This window comes from Gavia stellata, chromosome 1, assembly GCF_030936135.1.
Source record: "Gavia stellata isolate bGavSte3 chromosome 1, bGavSte3.hap2, whole genome shotgun sequence".
NCBI classification, from domain to species: domain Eukaryota; kingdom Metazoa; phylum Chordata; class Aves; order Gaviiformes; family Gaviidae; genus Gavia; species Gavia stellata.
Genome location: NC_082594.1, coordinates 7113475 through 7132462, shown reverse-complemented (window position 1 = coordinate 7132462; position 18988 = coordinate 7113475). Strand labels below are relative to the sequence as shown.

General features: G+C 40.4%; 1 protein-coding gene across 1 annotated transcript in view; it reads right to left on the bottom strand.

The window, feature by feature from the left end:
- SYTL2 (synaptotagmin like 2) overlaps positions 1 to 15065 on the bottom strand; it is a 45323-nt gene extending 30258 nt beyond the window's left edge. Inside the window, exons 1-2 of the mRNA XM_059835790.1 lie at positions 14965 to 15065; positions 2252 to 2400 (exon numbers count right to left, since the gene is read on the bottom strand). Coding sequence (XP_059691773.1) covers positions 2252 to 2400; positions 14965 to 15065 — 250 coding nt within the window. The remainder of the gene's footprint in view (positions 1 to 2251; positions 2401 to 14964) is intronic.
- Between the last annotated feature and the right edge of the window lie 3923 nt (positions 15066 to 18988).

Sequence of the window (18988 nt, the reverse complement as noted above, 5' to 3'; positions counted from 1 at the left end):
AAGAACGTTAAGTATAAAATCCCAACCAAACAAAAAGCCCCACCACATTCAGCAAATGCAAATACATTTGCATTTCCTTTTGGGGTGGGAAAGAATCCTATTCTGATAAACCCTTTCAGAGTCAAAACCTTAGTTTATGTTATTTCATTTACTGCTTTTTGCACTTCTCCAACAGTTTAGAAATGAAGAATTTCTTAGTGTGCAAAAATAAGCAAGATTTTTATTCTCACTTTTGCTATCCATAACTGCAAGCAAAAATATCTTGACATCTAATGAGTCACTGAAACCACACAATTGCACATAGTTCTGAATGTACCAGTATGCACCTTTGTTCAATTAATAAGATTGGGAGTAATTAACTTTCCTTTAACATAATATGGCTTTAAGTACCTTCCTTTAAGCTATAAATTGCTGTAAAATTTAGCTAGAATTTTACAGCTGATTTTCATAACCTTCAAGTCCAAAACCAGCCAAAACCACAAACACGCTGCACTAACCACCTGTGATTTTTTTGCATTCTTTTCTGTTTCAGGCCTTTTGTTGTTAACTTAAAAACCCCAAACCATCACACAGTAATCTCAAACTGACTAAACTGCCATTGTACAAACTAATCTCTAGGAATATAGGAATTGAGAAGGTGTAACATTGGAGGATTAGACACAGGAAAACAAGGCTAAGTTGTAGTTACAAAACCTATAGAAAGTAGCAAGCTGTAGTACATCCACAGTATTGACAGAAGTACCTTACTTGCTTCACTAGCACACAGCAAAATCCCTTAATAGAATTTTTAAAAAAAAATATTGCAAATTTCGGTGCAATCTGGTGAGAATAATAAGAGTCTTGCCCTTTAAGTAAAAAGGATTTAGTAGAAATAGAGGAGGTTAAGAGGGGATGGGGGTCAGTTTCTCTAAGAAAAAAAAAAAAAAAATCACTTTCTGTACAAAGAATGGCAAAATAGACCAGGACTCTTCAGATTAGAAAGTCAGATGCTAAGAGATTTATCATAGAAGACTATAAAATCATGTATACTACATTATGTATGTTTTTGTGAATATAGATCAATTGTTCACTTCCTCTCCCAGGGATAATGTTAATGGTGATCAATTCAAAACCAGAAAAGAAATGGTTACTTCTTATGTGGAAAACCTTCATTTTAAAATGCCTTGAGACAGGACATGGTGAATGAAGAGGCATGGCTTTAAAGAACTTCTGGAACAAATTAATGGGGAAAAAATAATCCAGAAATACCAACTCTATTTCAAAAAAAAGTCTGAGGTGCAATTGGCTGCAGGCTGGTCCTGGCCGTGGAGCCTACACATGCTGCCGGGCACTCTCAGAGGTAGGGTGCTGGGGAGGCGAGCTTTTGGTCTAGTCCAGCAGAGCAGCTCTTATGTTCGCTTTTGTTTCTCTCCAAACAAAACACCGTATTTACTTCTGATGTTAAATACGATGCATTATCTTCCCACATTCTGATATGGTTTTTTTTTAAATAAGGTTTCAGAATATAATATTTATTATCAAGTGAGCACCAAGCTTGTCAACATTACTTAATTTACACACAATATACTACTACATATCTGTACTACTAAATTAATGTCTGCAACTGTTATCTGGCACATGAACACAGTTGGCTTTAACAAACATTTCTAATAGATCATTTGAGGGCACCCACCATGATGTGGGGAACGGTGGGTGCATTTAAAGGTAGTGTGGACACAGGATGCCAGTTCTAGCTGCCAGAGCTCCCGGCACATATATTTCAGTAGTTATAACCACCAGCTCTAGCTCATGGTGCCTACCATCTCAAATCAACTTACAGTACCTTTGGTCCCCTTAAAAATAAAAAAATAAATTAAGCCTCAGAGGTCTCAAACTGAGTACCCGAAAGCTTGGAAATCCATACTAAAAAGCAATTTCTTCACTCCGATTCTTTGCGCATTCCAGGGTAGCTCACAGGACCTCAAAAATGGAAATGAGAATGCAGTCCAGGAGTGCAGAGGGCTTTTAGTCCTATATATAAACACAAGCCAGGCCTTCCTGTTAGCAGTCATCACACAGAATTCTGTCTTTAATACATAGCATTTGGGGAGAGGAAAGCTTACACTGTAAACTACATGGGGGATCTCTCTTTTGCATAATTTTCTGCTTGTAGAAACACCAATATTATTCTTGTATTTCACAGACAACAGTGTTTGAGGTTTGCTAAGTAGGAGTCAGCCCTTCCAAAATAAAATATAAACAAAATGCTTACCAAGAGTGGAAGGCTTCCGTCGCATGGAAGCTCTAATAATATCTGCTCCATGTATCTTATCTCTGTGCCTCTTCGACTTTGCTTCATAAAACCACTGCCCACTCATATTCTTTAGCTGAACATCATCTTTGACTTTTTCTGGTAAATGCCTGTGGAGGGGGAAAAAAAAATTGAATAAATGAGATACACTACAAAACACAACACCCCGCCCCCCACCTCAAAACACAACACCCCTCCCAAAACAAAAAAAATTGACTTTTATTCTGTTCATGCAGGTAAGTAGATTGTGTGTGGGTTTTTGTTTTTTTTTTTTTTAACACTGTCTCAGAATGCTATTTCCACCTTCTGACCTGTCACTCTCCTTACTTAATTATGAAGGATGACAATGAGCTGGAGAGGGAAGAGCCTCAGCCCTGCCACCCTCAGAGCATCAGTTGAAATAACTCTTCAGAAGAAATACGCTTTGCTATGATAAACTCTCAAGCAGAATCAGCCCTGGAGAAGTCTCCAGTACCTGCAGATCTTGACTTCTTGCCTCCAAAGGCTATTTTTCTGAAGTTAAAACTGAAAAAATCTAGCAGGGCAACATAAGAAATCTGTGACAAAATTAAGTCCATGGCTGTTTTGGGGCTCAGAATATGCCTTTTCAAGCTGTTCATGTGGCACTACTTTTACACACACATTCCAAAAGCTCACTGGAAAGATGGTGCCATTTTTTCCATAGGTTACACAAAAATACTTATATGAATACAATGAGTTACAAAGGAAGAAACACATCGTCACATGGAAGAAACAACAAAATAAGTTTGTGCAGTTTATTAATCTACATGTATCTCTCACATGAGCTGCAGCCATTTTAAATACTGTGAAGCAAATTTTTAATAAATTTATTTCAGGCTTCAGGGTCACCGTGCTTTTATGAAGCATACTTTAACAGAATAAAGAGTTGCTGCATGCAATTTGAGAGGTTGTTTTCTTTCCTTGTTAGGCATATAACACATTAAACATACACTTACACATGGCCTGAAGACTAACCTGCAGACCAGGAAATTTACTACACAGATTTAGAGAGTACTTAATTAAAAAAAAAAAAAGTTAAGTCAGGCTTCATTTGCCTTCTCCATTTATGTCCTTTCCTTCAGCAAACAAAATAATAACAGAGCCCAAGGGAGAAATCAAAACAAATGAAGTTACTCAAAGGCTTTATGGCTAAACACAGTCCACATTGCAGTGGGATGGTGCTATCTTCCACAGGCCTGACAGTCAGTATACAATGGTTTGGGTTGGAAGGGACCTTTAAAGGTCATCTTCTAGTGCAATCAACCAGCTATGATGACAGTCTTTTTATTATAGGTTGCAGATTTGACTGTCAAGTACAGACAACCATTCACAGCAGAGAAAGGACACTGAACCAGTCCCAACCCTCACACTAAGATAGGCCATTCTCACCTATCACTCAACCTCTCCTTCATCCTTGTGTGGCCAGAAATGAAAAGGCTTATTTGAATGCATCAGCTAATATTACAGTTTGAATACCTAAACTTATTTTTGAAAGTACTGTCAACAGTCAGTCCCTCCTAGGTGTGTAAACAACTTCTCTGTCTCGAATCAGCTGTGGAGGCTGCCAGGAGTTGAGGTCACCACTGGCATTTTTAATGTCAAGATTCAACGGTCCATAGCATTACTGGGCCATTTAAAATTTGGCTCTCCCTCTTGCTTTAACTCTGTGCTTCTCTAAGAGCCAAAATATACACTTCTCATATGCTGCAGGTCTTCCAAGTTGGAGCAGGAACACAGCAGTAGCTTGCCTCTGTCCTCAAGCAAATATATTGCTCAGGTATGAGCCAACTCCTCATTGCTCAGCCAGTTTATGAATAGTGGAAATATGGCATGCAAGAACTTCTTTACACAGATGATTGCTTCTCCCTTTCACCTTCTTTCCCATGTGTTATTTGTCTTCTCAGAACGGATGCTCCTTAGGGCTAGGGACTGGCTTTTCAGCTATTTGTACAGCCTGCAGGGCAGCAGAGCTCTGACCCCAGCTAGTGCTTCAGGGCAGTATGACAACACATGCCAAGGGAGGTTCTCTAGGGGGAAGATACTGAGTCACAGGACAAGTATTCAATGCGCTCACCCTGTTTGATTCAACCCGTTTACCCCAGACACTGCTCACTCCTTTCGCCTTTGTATTCAAACACTGAAACTAGGGTGTGGTAGGAGACCTTTACCAGTCAGCTCAGACAGATACATCACTGTAGAAGTGGACAGGACCCCAGGCCTCTCAGCTATGTCAGCCTACTCACCTGCTTGTTGGACTCTCAGAGCTGCAGACGATTAACATAACATAAGCAGGACAGACAGAGGCATGGATCTGTCATGGCTTTAGACTCTCATTAAATGTCACCTATGGCCAATGCAGCTGTCATTTTGGCTGGAAGCTAATGTCAGGTACCTTGCTCCCACCCCTGGCTTGCTACCTGTGGAAGTTAGTGTACCTTAACTCCACCAGCTCAACAGGCCTTCCAGACTTTGGGAGATAATTATGCTTGCTAACAAAGGTATAAATGTGCTCTCAATTTACCCAGTACTACATTTACTAATGACTCGTCTGGCTGATAGGGCTTGTATGGTAAGAAGTGACAGAACCTCAGCACTTGACCATTGTTAGCTTGGCTTACTCGTCTCTTCAAGGGAAGTATTCAGCCTCTCTGTCCCACCTTTTGAGGAACTATGAGCAACATAAATATTAGAGCTATTCCCAGGCATTCCCCAGCCACAAATGAAGAAGCAGATTTCCATTATCAGAAAGACAATTAGTTCTAAGTCTAGGCAGGGAAAAAAAGCTTTTAGAAGCCTGCGTTCACCAACACATCACAGACTTGTTGCAAAAACAGCTGCTGAGGTTACAAATGGGAATTTTTACATTGCTACTTGAATTCTCAAGCTCTGCTATGTGCAGGCCTTAACAGTAAATATCAAACTGCTTGCACTGTGTGGGCCTGTTTGACTGCTAGGCATTAGATTTAGATTGTGGTTTACCTTGAAAGGAATTGTAGAGAAATCAGAATGCAGCCATGGTTTTCCAATGCTACATATGCCTCCCAGCACACCACAACAGGATTAGAAGCCAACAGTTAATTCTATACCCGCTCCCCAGTCAACAGAAAGGCTAACCAAGTTGTCATTATGTTATTTTGCACTTAGTGACCAAAGAACTAGTAGGTATCCAGATTAAGATTCAGATTGCAGGCTCAGTTGCTAAGTTTGCAATTAGGAGAAAACGCAATAACAGCTTTACGTATGATGTAAGCATGTATTCTTGAGTCCCTCAGTGGTCTGTTAAAATGCCAGTTAGCCTATGTTGCAGTTTTCAGAGTGAAACAGCCTCAAGTTATAATAAAGCTGGTGCCTGTTTCTTCTACAGGAAGATTAAACTCAACAAAATGAAGGTATATAGTTAAAAGGAATTCACCTTAAAATCTGCTTTTAAAAATAAGACTGAGTTCCCCCATTGCTTAATACGACTTTTCCACTATGCCTAGGTGAAACATTTTTGATGGCAAGGTCACAAATTTTTCAACCCACTAGGGCATTAAGTACATGCAGAATTACATTAAATGGGCATACAAAGCAACTGTCAGGCACTCCACAGGCAAACAGAAAATCCACACATGTATTAATTGGCCTGTTTCTGCCCATCTCCGGAACATCTGATAGTAGGCTAAATCACATGGTGCCACTGTAAGGCAGGAAATCTGCTCTGATATAATCAGTCCCTGTCAACCTTCCTACCAGCAAATCCAAAATGGTTTATCTTATGCTTTGTAGGCTAGTGTAATAGCTCATCGCATGTTAGGGTGAAGTGATAATGACTTCTGGTTTGATTTTTTTTTGAAACAACAGTATCTAGCAATACATACCTATATCTAAAACTGTTCAGCTATACCTCCTCAGTGTCTCTTAATTCCTTCCCCTGTACTCCCCTTATTCACAGTCCATATTACAAACCACCACAGAATGTGCAAGATGTGACAACTGACATCTTAATAACCTCTTTTATTGCCTTATTCCTCAATCGACAGCTTAAGTTGAGTTTTTCAGATAGGAGAGTCTGGGTGGTGCCAGCACGTTCTGGGACTTCTTGTGACAAATTAAGAAGCTTTTAAATCAGTATCTATGGTTGGCTCAAACAGACAGAGTCATTAGCATCTCACAGCCCCTATTCTGAACATAAAAAAACACCCCAGTGACTGGTGGCAAAATAAAGGCTTTTTAAAGCCCGATACCACCACCTTATCTACAAATTCACTTCCAAAACCTCCCTCCTGCAAATGAAATACCAAATGAGTGGAGAAGGTGGAAGGAGAAAGACTTTTGAGGAATTTATCCTCACTTCTATTTGCTGCAAGCATAACAACAATCCCCAAAACAACCGAAAGACAACAAAGGATTTAGGTTCTGGGTCACCTTCCAAACACAGACAAGATAAACTTCTTGTAGTATCACTCATGCAAGAACAGGACTAAAAGGATATTAGACCAAGCATTAAGTGTCAGACTTGCTGATTAGATTTTTTTCTTCTTCTTTGAGAGTGGGAAACAGCCATAAAAGGTTTACAAGGCAAAAGGAGTAACTGTTTAAACATTTCACTTCACATGAGCGTGCCTCTTTAGTCTGCACATATCTAGATAAGGTGTAGGAAAAAAGTCTGTCTGGCATTTGTTAGAGAACAACACCCAAAACATTTATAATGGGCAGTCCTGAGTTCAAAAAATGGTTGGACTTGATGATCTTACAGGTCTTTTCCAACCGTAGTGATTCTGTGATTATTGATTTTTGCATGGTAGCTGCACACATGACTTTCAGAAAAAAATCAGTTACCATTTGATTGGTTTAAGCATTAAACAAAAGAATTTTAAACTAATTGAGGGCTATACTAGGAAGAATAAAGCAAACCAGTGGGGTTATGCAACCTTCCCCCATCCTTGTCATCAGCAACACCTCTTTAATTCTTGCCTTTGGGGTCTCTTTGGAGAGTGAGGTTTTGGGTAGGTAGAAGTAGGTGGAGACATGAGAAAAAGGCAGTCTAGTTCTATTTGTAGTCATGCATTTTCTTCCATTTTATGCCTATTCAGAAGTCTGGATATGTTAGGCCTACTAACAATATGCTGATGAATTAATCTCAGCTAGCATCTTGCTTTTGGATCCTTGGAGAACTAACTAGGTCGTAGTCAGCACAAGTCTTGATGACTAAGACGACAAACTGACATTCACCCCGAAGTCAGAAGGGAAGACAGACATATCCAGGCCTGGAGCATTAGAATGAATGAGTTGCATGCTTGTAGGCATGAGACAAGTCAATTTATTTTGGAGAGGAAGAAGTGAAAACAGGCAGCTCTGTTGCCCATTGAAATATGGTCTCCACCAGAATGTAGAACCAAAAACTATGATCCCAATTTCTGTGCTGAGCAAGAGTCTGTGAAAAACCAGATTAACCCTGCTATACATCATTTCTCTCCGAGAAGATGGCCACATGTGGGGCATCAGACTGGCATGTTGTCCCCATATTTCATTTAAACCACATATACATTCTGCACTGAAGATGGAGTCCTTCATTTTTATACACTTTTCTACTATGTCACCTGCAGTTAGCACTCAGACTTACTCTCCTATTAGTAGTTGCACTGTCAAGTTTGAAGTAAGCTTCATTTTACAAGTAAAATGTTATGAATCATGTAATTAGATACTCCCTAGGCAGACACACAGAATATGTAAATTTGTTTGGGCATTTCTTACTATATGGCAGCTTAACTTTATTCGATTCAGAAAATCTGTAGCGAGACTGTTGAGGTTACAGAGTACAGGAGGCAGGAGTCTTTCAAGGTCTGTCAGCCTTCACAGTTTCTATTAGCTTCCACTTGTTTCATTTCTGTAACAGCCTTCTACTGTTTAGTTTGTCTGCTTGTTTTAAAGGATTTGCATAGAGGCTTCCCAATGGCCTCCCCTCCCTCTTCATACACAACCCAAGTAAACATGCCATGGAAAAAAACAAACAAACAACAAATCCTTCATAACAAAGGAACAGCTATCCTCTGACAATACACCTTTGGTATTAGAGTCGGCCTAGACAGCAGCACAAGACAACTTGAATTTGGGGAGGAGAGGTTGCTAGAAAGTATGTGTATTTGCTTACAGGTTCTGCTCAAATGCAGCGTTCCCAGTACTTTACAGGCTTTAAAAGTAGGCGTATAAAGCATAAAAACAGCCCTGATCAAATGACCACCCACAGCACACATACAAGCAACTGTAAGTGAGCAAAAGAGCCTGGATCGTAGCTTTTTTCACACTACCAGCAAGGGCACCTCCAAGAAATTGATGTTGTGCTAAGGAATAGGTTGCATTTTAGAATTTCGGGTGAGCTACAAGTCAAGACTAATCTACTCTGAAGACAAAGGCTTCAGTTTGGCACTCAATGCAACACCATCCTGGGCACAAACATGTGATAGAGAGATCTTACCAAGACAGTTTCTGTACCATAGGGAAAACCATACTTATTGAGGGAGTACTCAGTTTAGAGGTTAAAAAGCCTTATTAGCATCCACTTTTTCACTTAAACACACTCTTCTACCATACAAAATAAGCTCCATCCACCCTGCTTCACTAGCTGTTCCAAACAAGCATCATCCAGTCAAATAATCCATCTGCTACTAGTAGACAAGGTAGTGATTGATACTGGGAAGAAAAGGTATCAGCCCAGTACCCAGTATAGTCCAATGCCGTGTCTGTTACCATGACCAGTTAAGCAGAGTCTCTTCCTTAACCCCAGTTGTCTCACCAGATTAAGATTAAAACAGTCCTGCTTTTCTTACTGACTCTTCACAAGGTGGGCTGAGACCAAGGTAGTTCACTGTTACTTTGATCTGATGAACTTGGCAGAAATCATAGAAGATGCAGAAAAGCTTTCTGGAGGATATATACCCCCTTAATTTTTTGTCTGTCCAGTGACAAATGGACACTTAGGCAAAAAAAAAAAAACTCGCTCAGAATAGGCTGGGTTTGTTTTATGGGTTTTTTTTTTAAATATATCTCTGGAGAGCAACAACCAACCTCCCCACCAAACCCACGGTCATTCTTAGGTCAGTTGGCTTTGTTTAAAAAGGATAAATAATGGCATGCACATTTTGCTAAGGAATAGAATTGCTCTATTTTCTGAATAGTCACGGTATTTGGAAAGTTACATTTTGTGCTAAGCAATGTCCATAAGGGCAAATTAATCCAGAAGACACGAGCCTACACTTTTCTGCCTGGACAGGTGCACGTTACAGCCCAAAAAGGAACGTTCTCATCTGGGTGTATTTAGGTACTTAAATACCAGAGAACTGAGTGCCACTTGATACTTTCATTATTGCAAAATGTCTCAGAAAACCTGCCCCATTACCACATTGAATCAAGCATTTTAAAAAAAGCCATTTTTAAACTGCTAAACCTAAAAAAGGGAAAAAATATAGACCAAGTTTCATTTATTTGAAAAAAGGTTGTTGCTGAATTGACATGCTGGATCCCCTCTGTCTTGGCAACGGGAAATGCCTCTGAGCTGCTTTCATCTCATGCAACCACTACACAAAGCCAAGCCCAGGAAGGCAGGCATGGGCAGCAGGCAAGCATTGTCCTGGCCTCAAGCTCCTTTTGGGGAGTACTCCAGGTTGTTCACATTGTGATGGAGCTCTTTCTCCTTCAGCAGATCTGCCCAGCTAGAAAGAAATCAGTCAATTAAGGGCATGAGGAAAGAGCTTACAGGATGTCCCTGATTTGTCTGAAGGCAATCTCCAAGCACACACTCATGTATACACTTTGACCATCAGCACATTATACTTACTAACAAGTAAACCCATTAAAAGTTAATCAGAAGCCCTCGGTACAGCCACTAGACTAGTTATAAAGATAACATGAGTTTCAATAATAATGAATTTCTATTTCTCCTATAATATGTCTGAGCAGTGTGTGAAAGCAGATTCTCTGTTTGTCAAGAGGAGATACCATGATCTCTCAGTTTGAATTTTCAGCAAAAGAGTTCAAGCTACCTAATTTAGTCTCTTACAATAAATCAACCTACACAGAGTTTTTTATCACTAAGGGTAGAATTAATTGCAGATTAAAGAGCTTTGCTCACATTGTAAGCAAGCTCCTTGTTGACACAAATGTATGACCTAAAAATACAAGAATTAAATATGCTGCAAAGTGAGTTTGGTTTTTTTAATGCATTTTTAAAGTCAGCTCCACAAGAACTGTAGGCTTTATTTTCTTATTAGTTGCACTTGCTTATTACTGGACTAATTTGAATCCAACGAGGCTTAAGGATAACATCAGTACCCTGAGAAGATCCTGAGGATCATGTTGCTAGAGGAGATGCTCTGACAGGATCTTAACATAACCTTAGCTCTGAATCTAGAGAAAGTTATTATTATTTGTGGCAGCCCCAATCCACAGCCCAAGCAAGCTTTCAAAAAAATTCAGTGTGGATCAGAAGGGATGATGGCCAGCCTAAGAGACCTCATTAGACACATAAGGTGCCATTCTGTTTACTAGTCAGGACAGAATGCAGAGCACATAAAAACATACTGTGCTCTTGCCTCGACTGTAAGCCACACCCCTTCTATGTATTATTTTTCCATTCATTTACAGATGCCCAAACTTTTACCATGAAGTAGTGCAAATAATATATATTAAAGGGGTTTCTAAAAAAAAGGGGTGGATAACTAGTAAAATGAACATTTTTGTAGAGATTTAGTTTTAAAACGAGTCCCTAGGTATTGTATGGCAATGAGAAAGAGTGATTATGAAGCTATAATTGGTGCTTAGTTACCTAACTATGCAGACACTACCAAGCTGCCATGATCATTTCAGTGGACACTGAGATATTTCTGGAAGAAATACCCTTAAGGCAGAGTAGGAAAAATGGATAATTCTTTTCAGAAGCAAGAAGGTTAGCTTTCACAGCACCTCTGAGACAGCATCTCTAAACTCTTCTATCTTCCATCAGCCCTTTAAACTTGAACTGGCACCCATGTTCAAAACCATTTCCACTAAGAACCTTGCCTCTGTTAAGTGCACCCTCAAAACTGTTACATCTTCATAAAATACTTTTCTGTTAGATTTTAAGAATGCATTCTGGTGACAGACATTGAATGTCATTTTCACACTGGTAAGTCCGGTTCCCCCAATGCCAATATTCAGCTCACCCCAATACCTTAAAAATATCCCATGCTAAGAAACAAAAAAACTACACAAAAAAGCCTTCCTTCTGACAGTCTGCAATACAAGGAAAACTGCCTTGAAAAGTGACCGAAGAGCATATTTGTTAGAGCTGACCAGAATCAAAACACCATTTACACTAGGGTTTCAATAGCCATGCACGCCCGCTGAACACTATGAGGAAGGTTGAACGTACGTAGCACGCAGCAGAATCAGACCCTGACACTTTTTTTTGCAATGCCACACCAATATATGTATTGAAGGGGCTAGGCACCCAGCGGTTACCACCCGCCACACAAACAACTCCACATCAGAATTCCCCTATCACTAGCCTCCTTCAGCTTACACAGCGAGCAAACAATCCCAAGCACAGCCCACAACCGCATTGCCAGGAGGTTCCGCTGGGAAGGGCTGATAGCCACAGCAGGGAACCTTGTCCCAAAGGCAACCGCAACAGCTTTCTGCCTCAGACATGCTGGTGCCGGGGGCTAGCCACTCCACCACAGAAGAGTCACCCCAGCCGCAGTGCAGGACTTCAGATATAGTTCTGTTCCACATTACTGTCTCCAGAAAGGGCCCAAAAATGTGTTAATTCTGAACTATACAACTGTAAAGATTGGGGCTATGCTGAAGCTACTGCAAGGAAATTCAGTTATGTGCTTAGCCCACTTGTTTGTTCAATACCTGAAACCCAGCTGGACCAGGTTATGAGAGTTTCCTGGACAGGAATAAGGACAACAACAAAAAATAAATAAGTCAGCAATATGATGAAAAACAGCTTCTAGTCTTGACAAGCTGTCATTCAGCTCTTCCATTTTATGCTATTTTTCCCCTCCTCAGCAACACTGCCATTCAGGGGCTGGCAGCAGCTCCTGGGGTAATGAAGCAAAGGCATCTTCTTGCCCTAGGAATAAAAAAAGGATGCAATGTCTTTTGATTTCCTTACATCACACGCTCTTGTCAGAGATTTCTTCATCATCCTTTTGCCTTTGAGAAAATATTGATATCCCCTTTCCTTTGGGACAGACCTCAGCAGAGGTCAAAGAGAAAGCCGGCATGCTGTTCCCAAAATGATGCTGTTCCTAAAACTATCAGCCAATTCAGACCAATGCAAGAGGAGCTGCAGGATGGGGCAAACACTTATTATAGCACCCAACAAACCAAGAATTAAAGCAGACTGCCTAAGGAGGCTGTATGGGCCAGTCTAATCAGCACAGTTGTACTACAGATAAGCATTATTAGGAGCTATTAGCAGCGAAGGTACTTCATCAGGTGATTTGTAAAATTCCACTAGCAAGTTGCTCAAAGAGGATTCTGTCATGCTACCAGTTTGTCCACGCTCCAGGAACATGGCATGGATTATTAGAACACCCTTCAAACCTCAGAATTTCTTATAAAGGGAAAAAGGTCACATTAAAAGACTTTCATTATATACACATACAAACAACACTTTGTCAGGGTGTGATGTTTGTATGATGACATTCGATCGCAGCTCTCAGAATCTTCCAGGTGTGCAAGGCTTTAGAATTCAAACTAATAATATTGTATCTCCAGCCAAGGAGGTATAATAATTCAGGTAGTGTTTTCATATATAATATATAAAAAGCAAGCCCCATGTGCCACATCTATGCAGAAAAATCAGTTTCAGATGTAAGCTTCCAGTTTCTCAGAAGTTATAATACTCAGAAACCAAAAGAGACATTTTATTGTAGAAACAGACATGCTGATTACAGGCTGCTACAACCTACAGTCCCTTGTGTTTTCCACCACACCCTCTCGAACTAGAATTACAAATGGCAAAAGCAAAGTTATACAGACAAAAATACTTGTCGACAGCCCTTTCAGACCACTACTGAGAGTGGCTTTTTTTTTTGATTTTCTGTTCCAGGAAGGGTTCCTTTCCCCAGATACTGTTTTCAAACTCACATCTACAATTACTTTCCCTGAGCACTTTCAGACCTGGCACTGTTGTACCATTCCAAAACTAAAACCAGTATTTTTCTACCTACAGTAAAGAAAAGAAAATGCCCATTCTGATACAGCAAAGTCAATTTTCTGCTTTTTGAAGCAGGAAACAAAACTATGTGGTGAAAACATCTCCTCCTCAGGTTGCATTCAGTCTTCAGTGATGCAAATGCCTTGAGAGGAGAAGCCTTTTTAACCAGGAGAAGCTACTAGTTTTCCCTTTATTGCTCTTACTTCGAAAGGCGCAAGAGGAATTACTCAACAACATGCTGACCAAACGACCTCAAGGCTGCACAAGCATGCTCAGCAAAATGAACACTGCTCTTGGGGCAAGTGGCAGGCTGCTGTTTCATTTGGAGTGTAGAGTATGCCTACACAGAGGGCATTTGTGAAAAAAAAAATATTTCTCAGCAGAAGAAAAGCATCCTAAATTCATCATGGTTGGAATAATTTAAAGGCATTTAAATAAGAAATATATGTCTTCATGGGGAAGATCACAATGAGAAAGAGTCCTAGAGAAGATTACTGAATCAATGAGAGAAAACCCTGCCTCAGCAGAGACCTGTAACACAAATAGATGTTTCCAGCACTTTGACCTTTCCACATCTGAGGCTCTGTTTTTCCTTATTTGGCCACCTGTCATTTTGTGTACCTGTAATGGATACTTTCCTTGACACTGAAAAAAAGCCTGACTGCTAAAATCCTCATTCTTGAGCAGGTAGCTATCTGTATTAGCTGAAACCACTATTTGACTGCTATTTGTACCTGTGCGGATGGCTTTCTCAAAGTCAAGTCATCTGGGCAATGCTGCTTTCCATGCATACATCTCTATTCGTGGCAGTTACCCTAATAGTAGCTCTAGGAAAACCTCCCAGCACACAGAACACTCCAGAATAACAACACATTGCTCTGTCTGTGATACCAGAAAGAAAACAGGGAGCAATTTTCTGCTTTAGCCACAGATTGCAAGGACTTCTCTTGACAACGGAGCATAGTGTTGGTACTGGACTGCAGCTCCAATGCTCCACATATTTGAGGTATAACTTCATCACTCAGATATATCGCTGACTGTATCCATATGACTTTTTTGTTTGTTTGGGTTGCTAGTGCTCTTTTTGAATCAAATCCCCTCACTTATGCATTAGTTCAGTTTGCAGAGGTTTCGATACTAGCAAACTGAATCCTTTTCTGAGGAAACCAAGCCAGATGCATATCAAGCCAGATGCATGCCATGTGTGATTCACCCCTTAGGGAATTGTTAAGGGTCCAAATTAACAGTTAGTCTTTTGGCCAGTAATGAATCATTTGTGTGGTAGAGGCATTTCATCCAGAGACTATGCTAAATCTAGTCCAGAGTAGAAATCTCCAAACCACATACACTGTGGAATACGGGGCCCTAAGCAACAACTGGTTTTATCTACTCCGATTCTCTGAGTAACTCAGTATATGAACTGTGTAGGTCTTCCCAGGACAACCCAGGGTGCTAGATCCCTTACCTGACTCTCTCTTCTTCAGCTCTTTTAAGCTCTGCATCCCGTTGCAGCACCTTCATTATTGCCTCTTGTTCCTCCTCTGTTAGGAAGCTTAGGTCAATCATCTTGTTGTGTGTGTAGGGGCTGGTAAAGTGTCCAGGAGGATCTTAAATCCTGCTGAGGAGGATAGTCTTGTAGTCCACTTTAAAGTTATAGAAGAAGAGAAGACTTTTTCAGCAGGCGCTGGGAAAGCTGGACCAGGTTACAGTCAGTGGTTTAAAGAGCCCCAAATGTTGCTTTCTTGCAGTAGAATATGTGTATGCTTCCCCTAGAGATACTTTTGGGAAAGTGTTGCATTCCTGCTTGCCATCGGAATGATGTCTTCTCAGCTTGCCCTCTCAGCTCTGCTTCCTGGAGTAACAGTTCATTGACCCAGCATATCCAGTGTTTAAGAACAAACAAAACATCCCCTAAAAAAGAGACAAGGAAGAACAATCTGTAATATCAGGGATCAGGGAAGTAGATTATGTATGCATTTTTAATTAAAGAAACAAGTTTTTCAGTGTGATTAAACTACTTTGTGAAGTTCAAATGGTCACTTCAAGTCAAACCTGTTTTACAGGCCTCTTGAACAAGGTGGCCATGAAAATATATTCCTTTCCAATATGACAACTCACACCCTAAAACACAGAATCGAGTGTCATTCAAATGCTACATTTTAAAATAAGTGCATTTTATGTTGTCCTTTAAGTCAGCAAAACAGTTTGGAGGAGAGGGAAGGGAAAATTAAAAAAAAAATAAAAAAAAATCAAGAACACTTATCAGATTCATTTAAAGTAAAAAAACCAAACACGCAGTCACAAGTCTTGACATTATATTCAAGAGCACACAAGAGATCTGTATCTATCGCTACCATACACAGGTAGACCAGAGCCAGATATCGTAGAAGAAAAATCTACTGCTGCTTGCAGACCTGATTCACAGCAAAGCAGTGGACAAAGTGAGGCAGCCCAACATGCATCTGCGGTGTTCACCTTCTGCCAGCATAGACTTGGATCACATCCATGAACTCTTCACAAGAGATAGAAGTTGGATTTTGTTTATTTAAAGAAAGATTGCCTGAACTCCAGGAACAGAAGACTTAAAGGAAGAAAAAAACCCAACTACTTGGGCTAAAACTCATGAGCTTGCCATGCTGGTTTACTTGTCATTAGCACATTTCTAGGACACCATTTTTGGCAAGTCACCAACCAAACAGAACAAAGAACCATCCCATTAGGACAAGCCATTGAACTTTTGGACCCTACTCCACTCCTACCAAACTGCATGCCTTGCCCTCCACACCTGTCTTCCCACTCCAAATCTTCAAAGACTCCTTTCCCCTCTCAGGAGATCAGAAAGGCAACAGTCATCACAAGCCCTGGAGGAAAACCCCGAGGAAGCCGTCAGAACCCTGCCAAATGTAACATGCTGCAGCAGTGAGATGGGAGGAGGCTGGGAATGTGTTAGAGGAATTTGTATGCTCCAGTTCAAGACTTAGGGAGCACGTTCTCAAATTGGTGCAATGCCTCTTTCTGCAGGATTTTGTCTTTTATTAGTAACAAAAGTGAGTATCACTCATAAAAGCTTCTCATATGCTACTCAGAACTAAAACCAACATGTTTAAGAGATTATTTCCTCAGAATCCCCTCAAATGGGCATTCTGTAACAGACTTTTGACCAAAATACTCTTTCCCACAAAACACACAACGGTCCTCACTGAAAGGTCAGGTACTACATTTGCAAAGTCAAGTTTCTTACAGTAAACCTTTTATGCTTTCTAGAAGCTGCTATTAGCTGCTGGATGGAGTCAGAACTGCTATGTTGTTGAGGTCAAGAGGAAGGGAAACATTTGAGTCATTTCCCTCTCCTTTATACCAGCCCCTGCTTTGGGAAGGAAAGTCAGGGTATCTATGGTCACCATAGGCTTCAATACAACTTAATTTACAAGACATAAATGTAACTTTTACCCACAACATTTTACAACTAATAGTGTATAATTATATCAGGAATATGATTGCATGTAGGCCCAATTACTGTCCTACAGAACATATGGAATAAATGTGAAATAATTTCTGCATAACCATCTTGAGTATGTGGAATTAGAAGTCATGTGGTAACATGAACCTGACTGCTTTATCCAAACCAAACTGCATTTACAAGCAGTAATTTAAAATACTGTTTTGCTTCTGGTTTATAGGCCATGGTTCCAGAGCACTATTCACTTACAAGGAAATCCCAACTGTCAAAGACAGAAGCCGCCTCTTCAAAAAAACCTCAGAGGAATAAAGGGGGGGAGGCAGGGAGTCAGCTGTATCTAGAGTTGAGTCCCTTAGTGCCTCAGGGTTACATCACTATGGATGTAATGAAGCCAGAGAAAAAGAAATAAATAGCTTGAATTTAATGTAAGCTTCAGAAGCATCCCTAGTGACAAACCTGGTGAGAGACAGAAGAGAAGCAGATGTAGTTATTGGATGGGTCTCTTTTAAGCAGCTACCATCACAACCCTTTAGGTGTGTGTGTGTCTGCCTTAAGCCCCTGCAGTCTGACACTGCCATCTGGCAGACAGGATGGTGACATCGTATTAATCTAATGAGCATTAAAATCATGCAACAAGGCATTGCGCTTGCTCCCCTGGCCACAGAGTTAAAGCAGGAGATTAAAACAAGATATTGGCACTGACACTAGTCGAAAGGAAACTTCATCTCTAAAGATAACAGCATTTCTTACAGATGTGGAAGGCAGCTGCTAAAAAAAAAAAGCCCAACAACCTTCTGCATGTGGTTCTGTTTGGCTGCCATATTTATCTTCTCCATGATTCTCATTGTAATTTTGTTCCATGAGGTTGATATAACAGTATCTCAAACAACCTGCCATCTGTAACTTTATTTATATTTAGAAAATGACAGTTTTATAGTGAGGCAGACGTAAAAAGTGCTTACTATAGGGCTACCAACAAACATAACAGTCCTAAATTTGTTGAGGACCTACAACAGTACTCCTTCGGCTTATGAACAGGTATGGCTATCTGTTTTGACTATTGTGTGGGAACTTTTCACATCAGATACACCAGTCAGCATCCACAGTGCTAATCCAAAGCCCTGGATGCTGACTGAATGGCATGTGCACAGCTGCCAACAGGCACAGAAGCTTACGTGGCAACCACAAAACCTTGACACCTCAGACCTGGAATCATCAAGGATTTTTCTTGTAAATCAGGCAAGCTTCTTGCCTCAGGTCAATCAAGTCTGTAAGAAAGCTGTCATAGCAATGGTATCTTACCATGTCTTTGTGTTTAAAGAAGGCTGAGGGAAGAAGTGTTATATTGTCTACTAGATTCATTTAAAAATCTAAAAGAAATAGTTGGACAGCATTTACAAAACAAGCTGCAGGCTTCATCAGTGTCTTACAGTATTCAAGTTAATAAAAACTAGTGGAAGCAGAACTTCGGTCCTCTCCAAGTGACTTGAGCTGAGCATCCACACAGGCTGTGGGAGCTCACAGCAAGCTGCACTGCTACTAAACTTCCCAGATACCATCATTCAGTAGAGCAGTTTCTGCAACTACAGTTGCACTCCCACTTTGTTTTCAATCAGGTGCAAGATATGACCTACCCTGACAGGCTCTTAGCCATTTTTTTCCTGGTAGATATCATACAACATGGTTCACAGTTCACAAAGCTGTGTTTTGCTAAGTTTGACATATTTACTATGTCTGGCTTAACTGGAGCACATTCTCCCCCCAGCTCTTCAGAGGAGAATCCTATGTGAATTCTGTTCTACTGATACACTTGCACTCATCCTGTATTCAGATTTACATGGCATCATATCATAACCTATGGTGGGAGAAAAAAAACAACTGATACAAAGCTTCCCCAGTGCTGAGTAGTGCAGCTGAGACCCTTTATGTTCCTTTGCAAAGCTAACAACATAATGCTTCAGTTAAGGCACGTCTGAATGCCTGAAAAACTGGCCCCTGATCTCACTGCATAAGCAGCTGAAAAAAACAG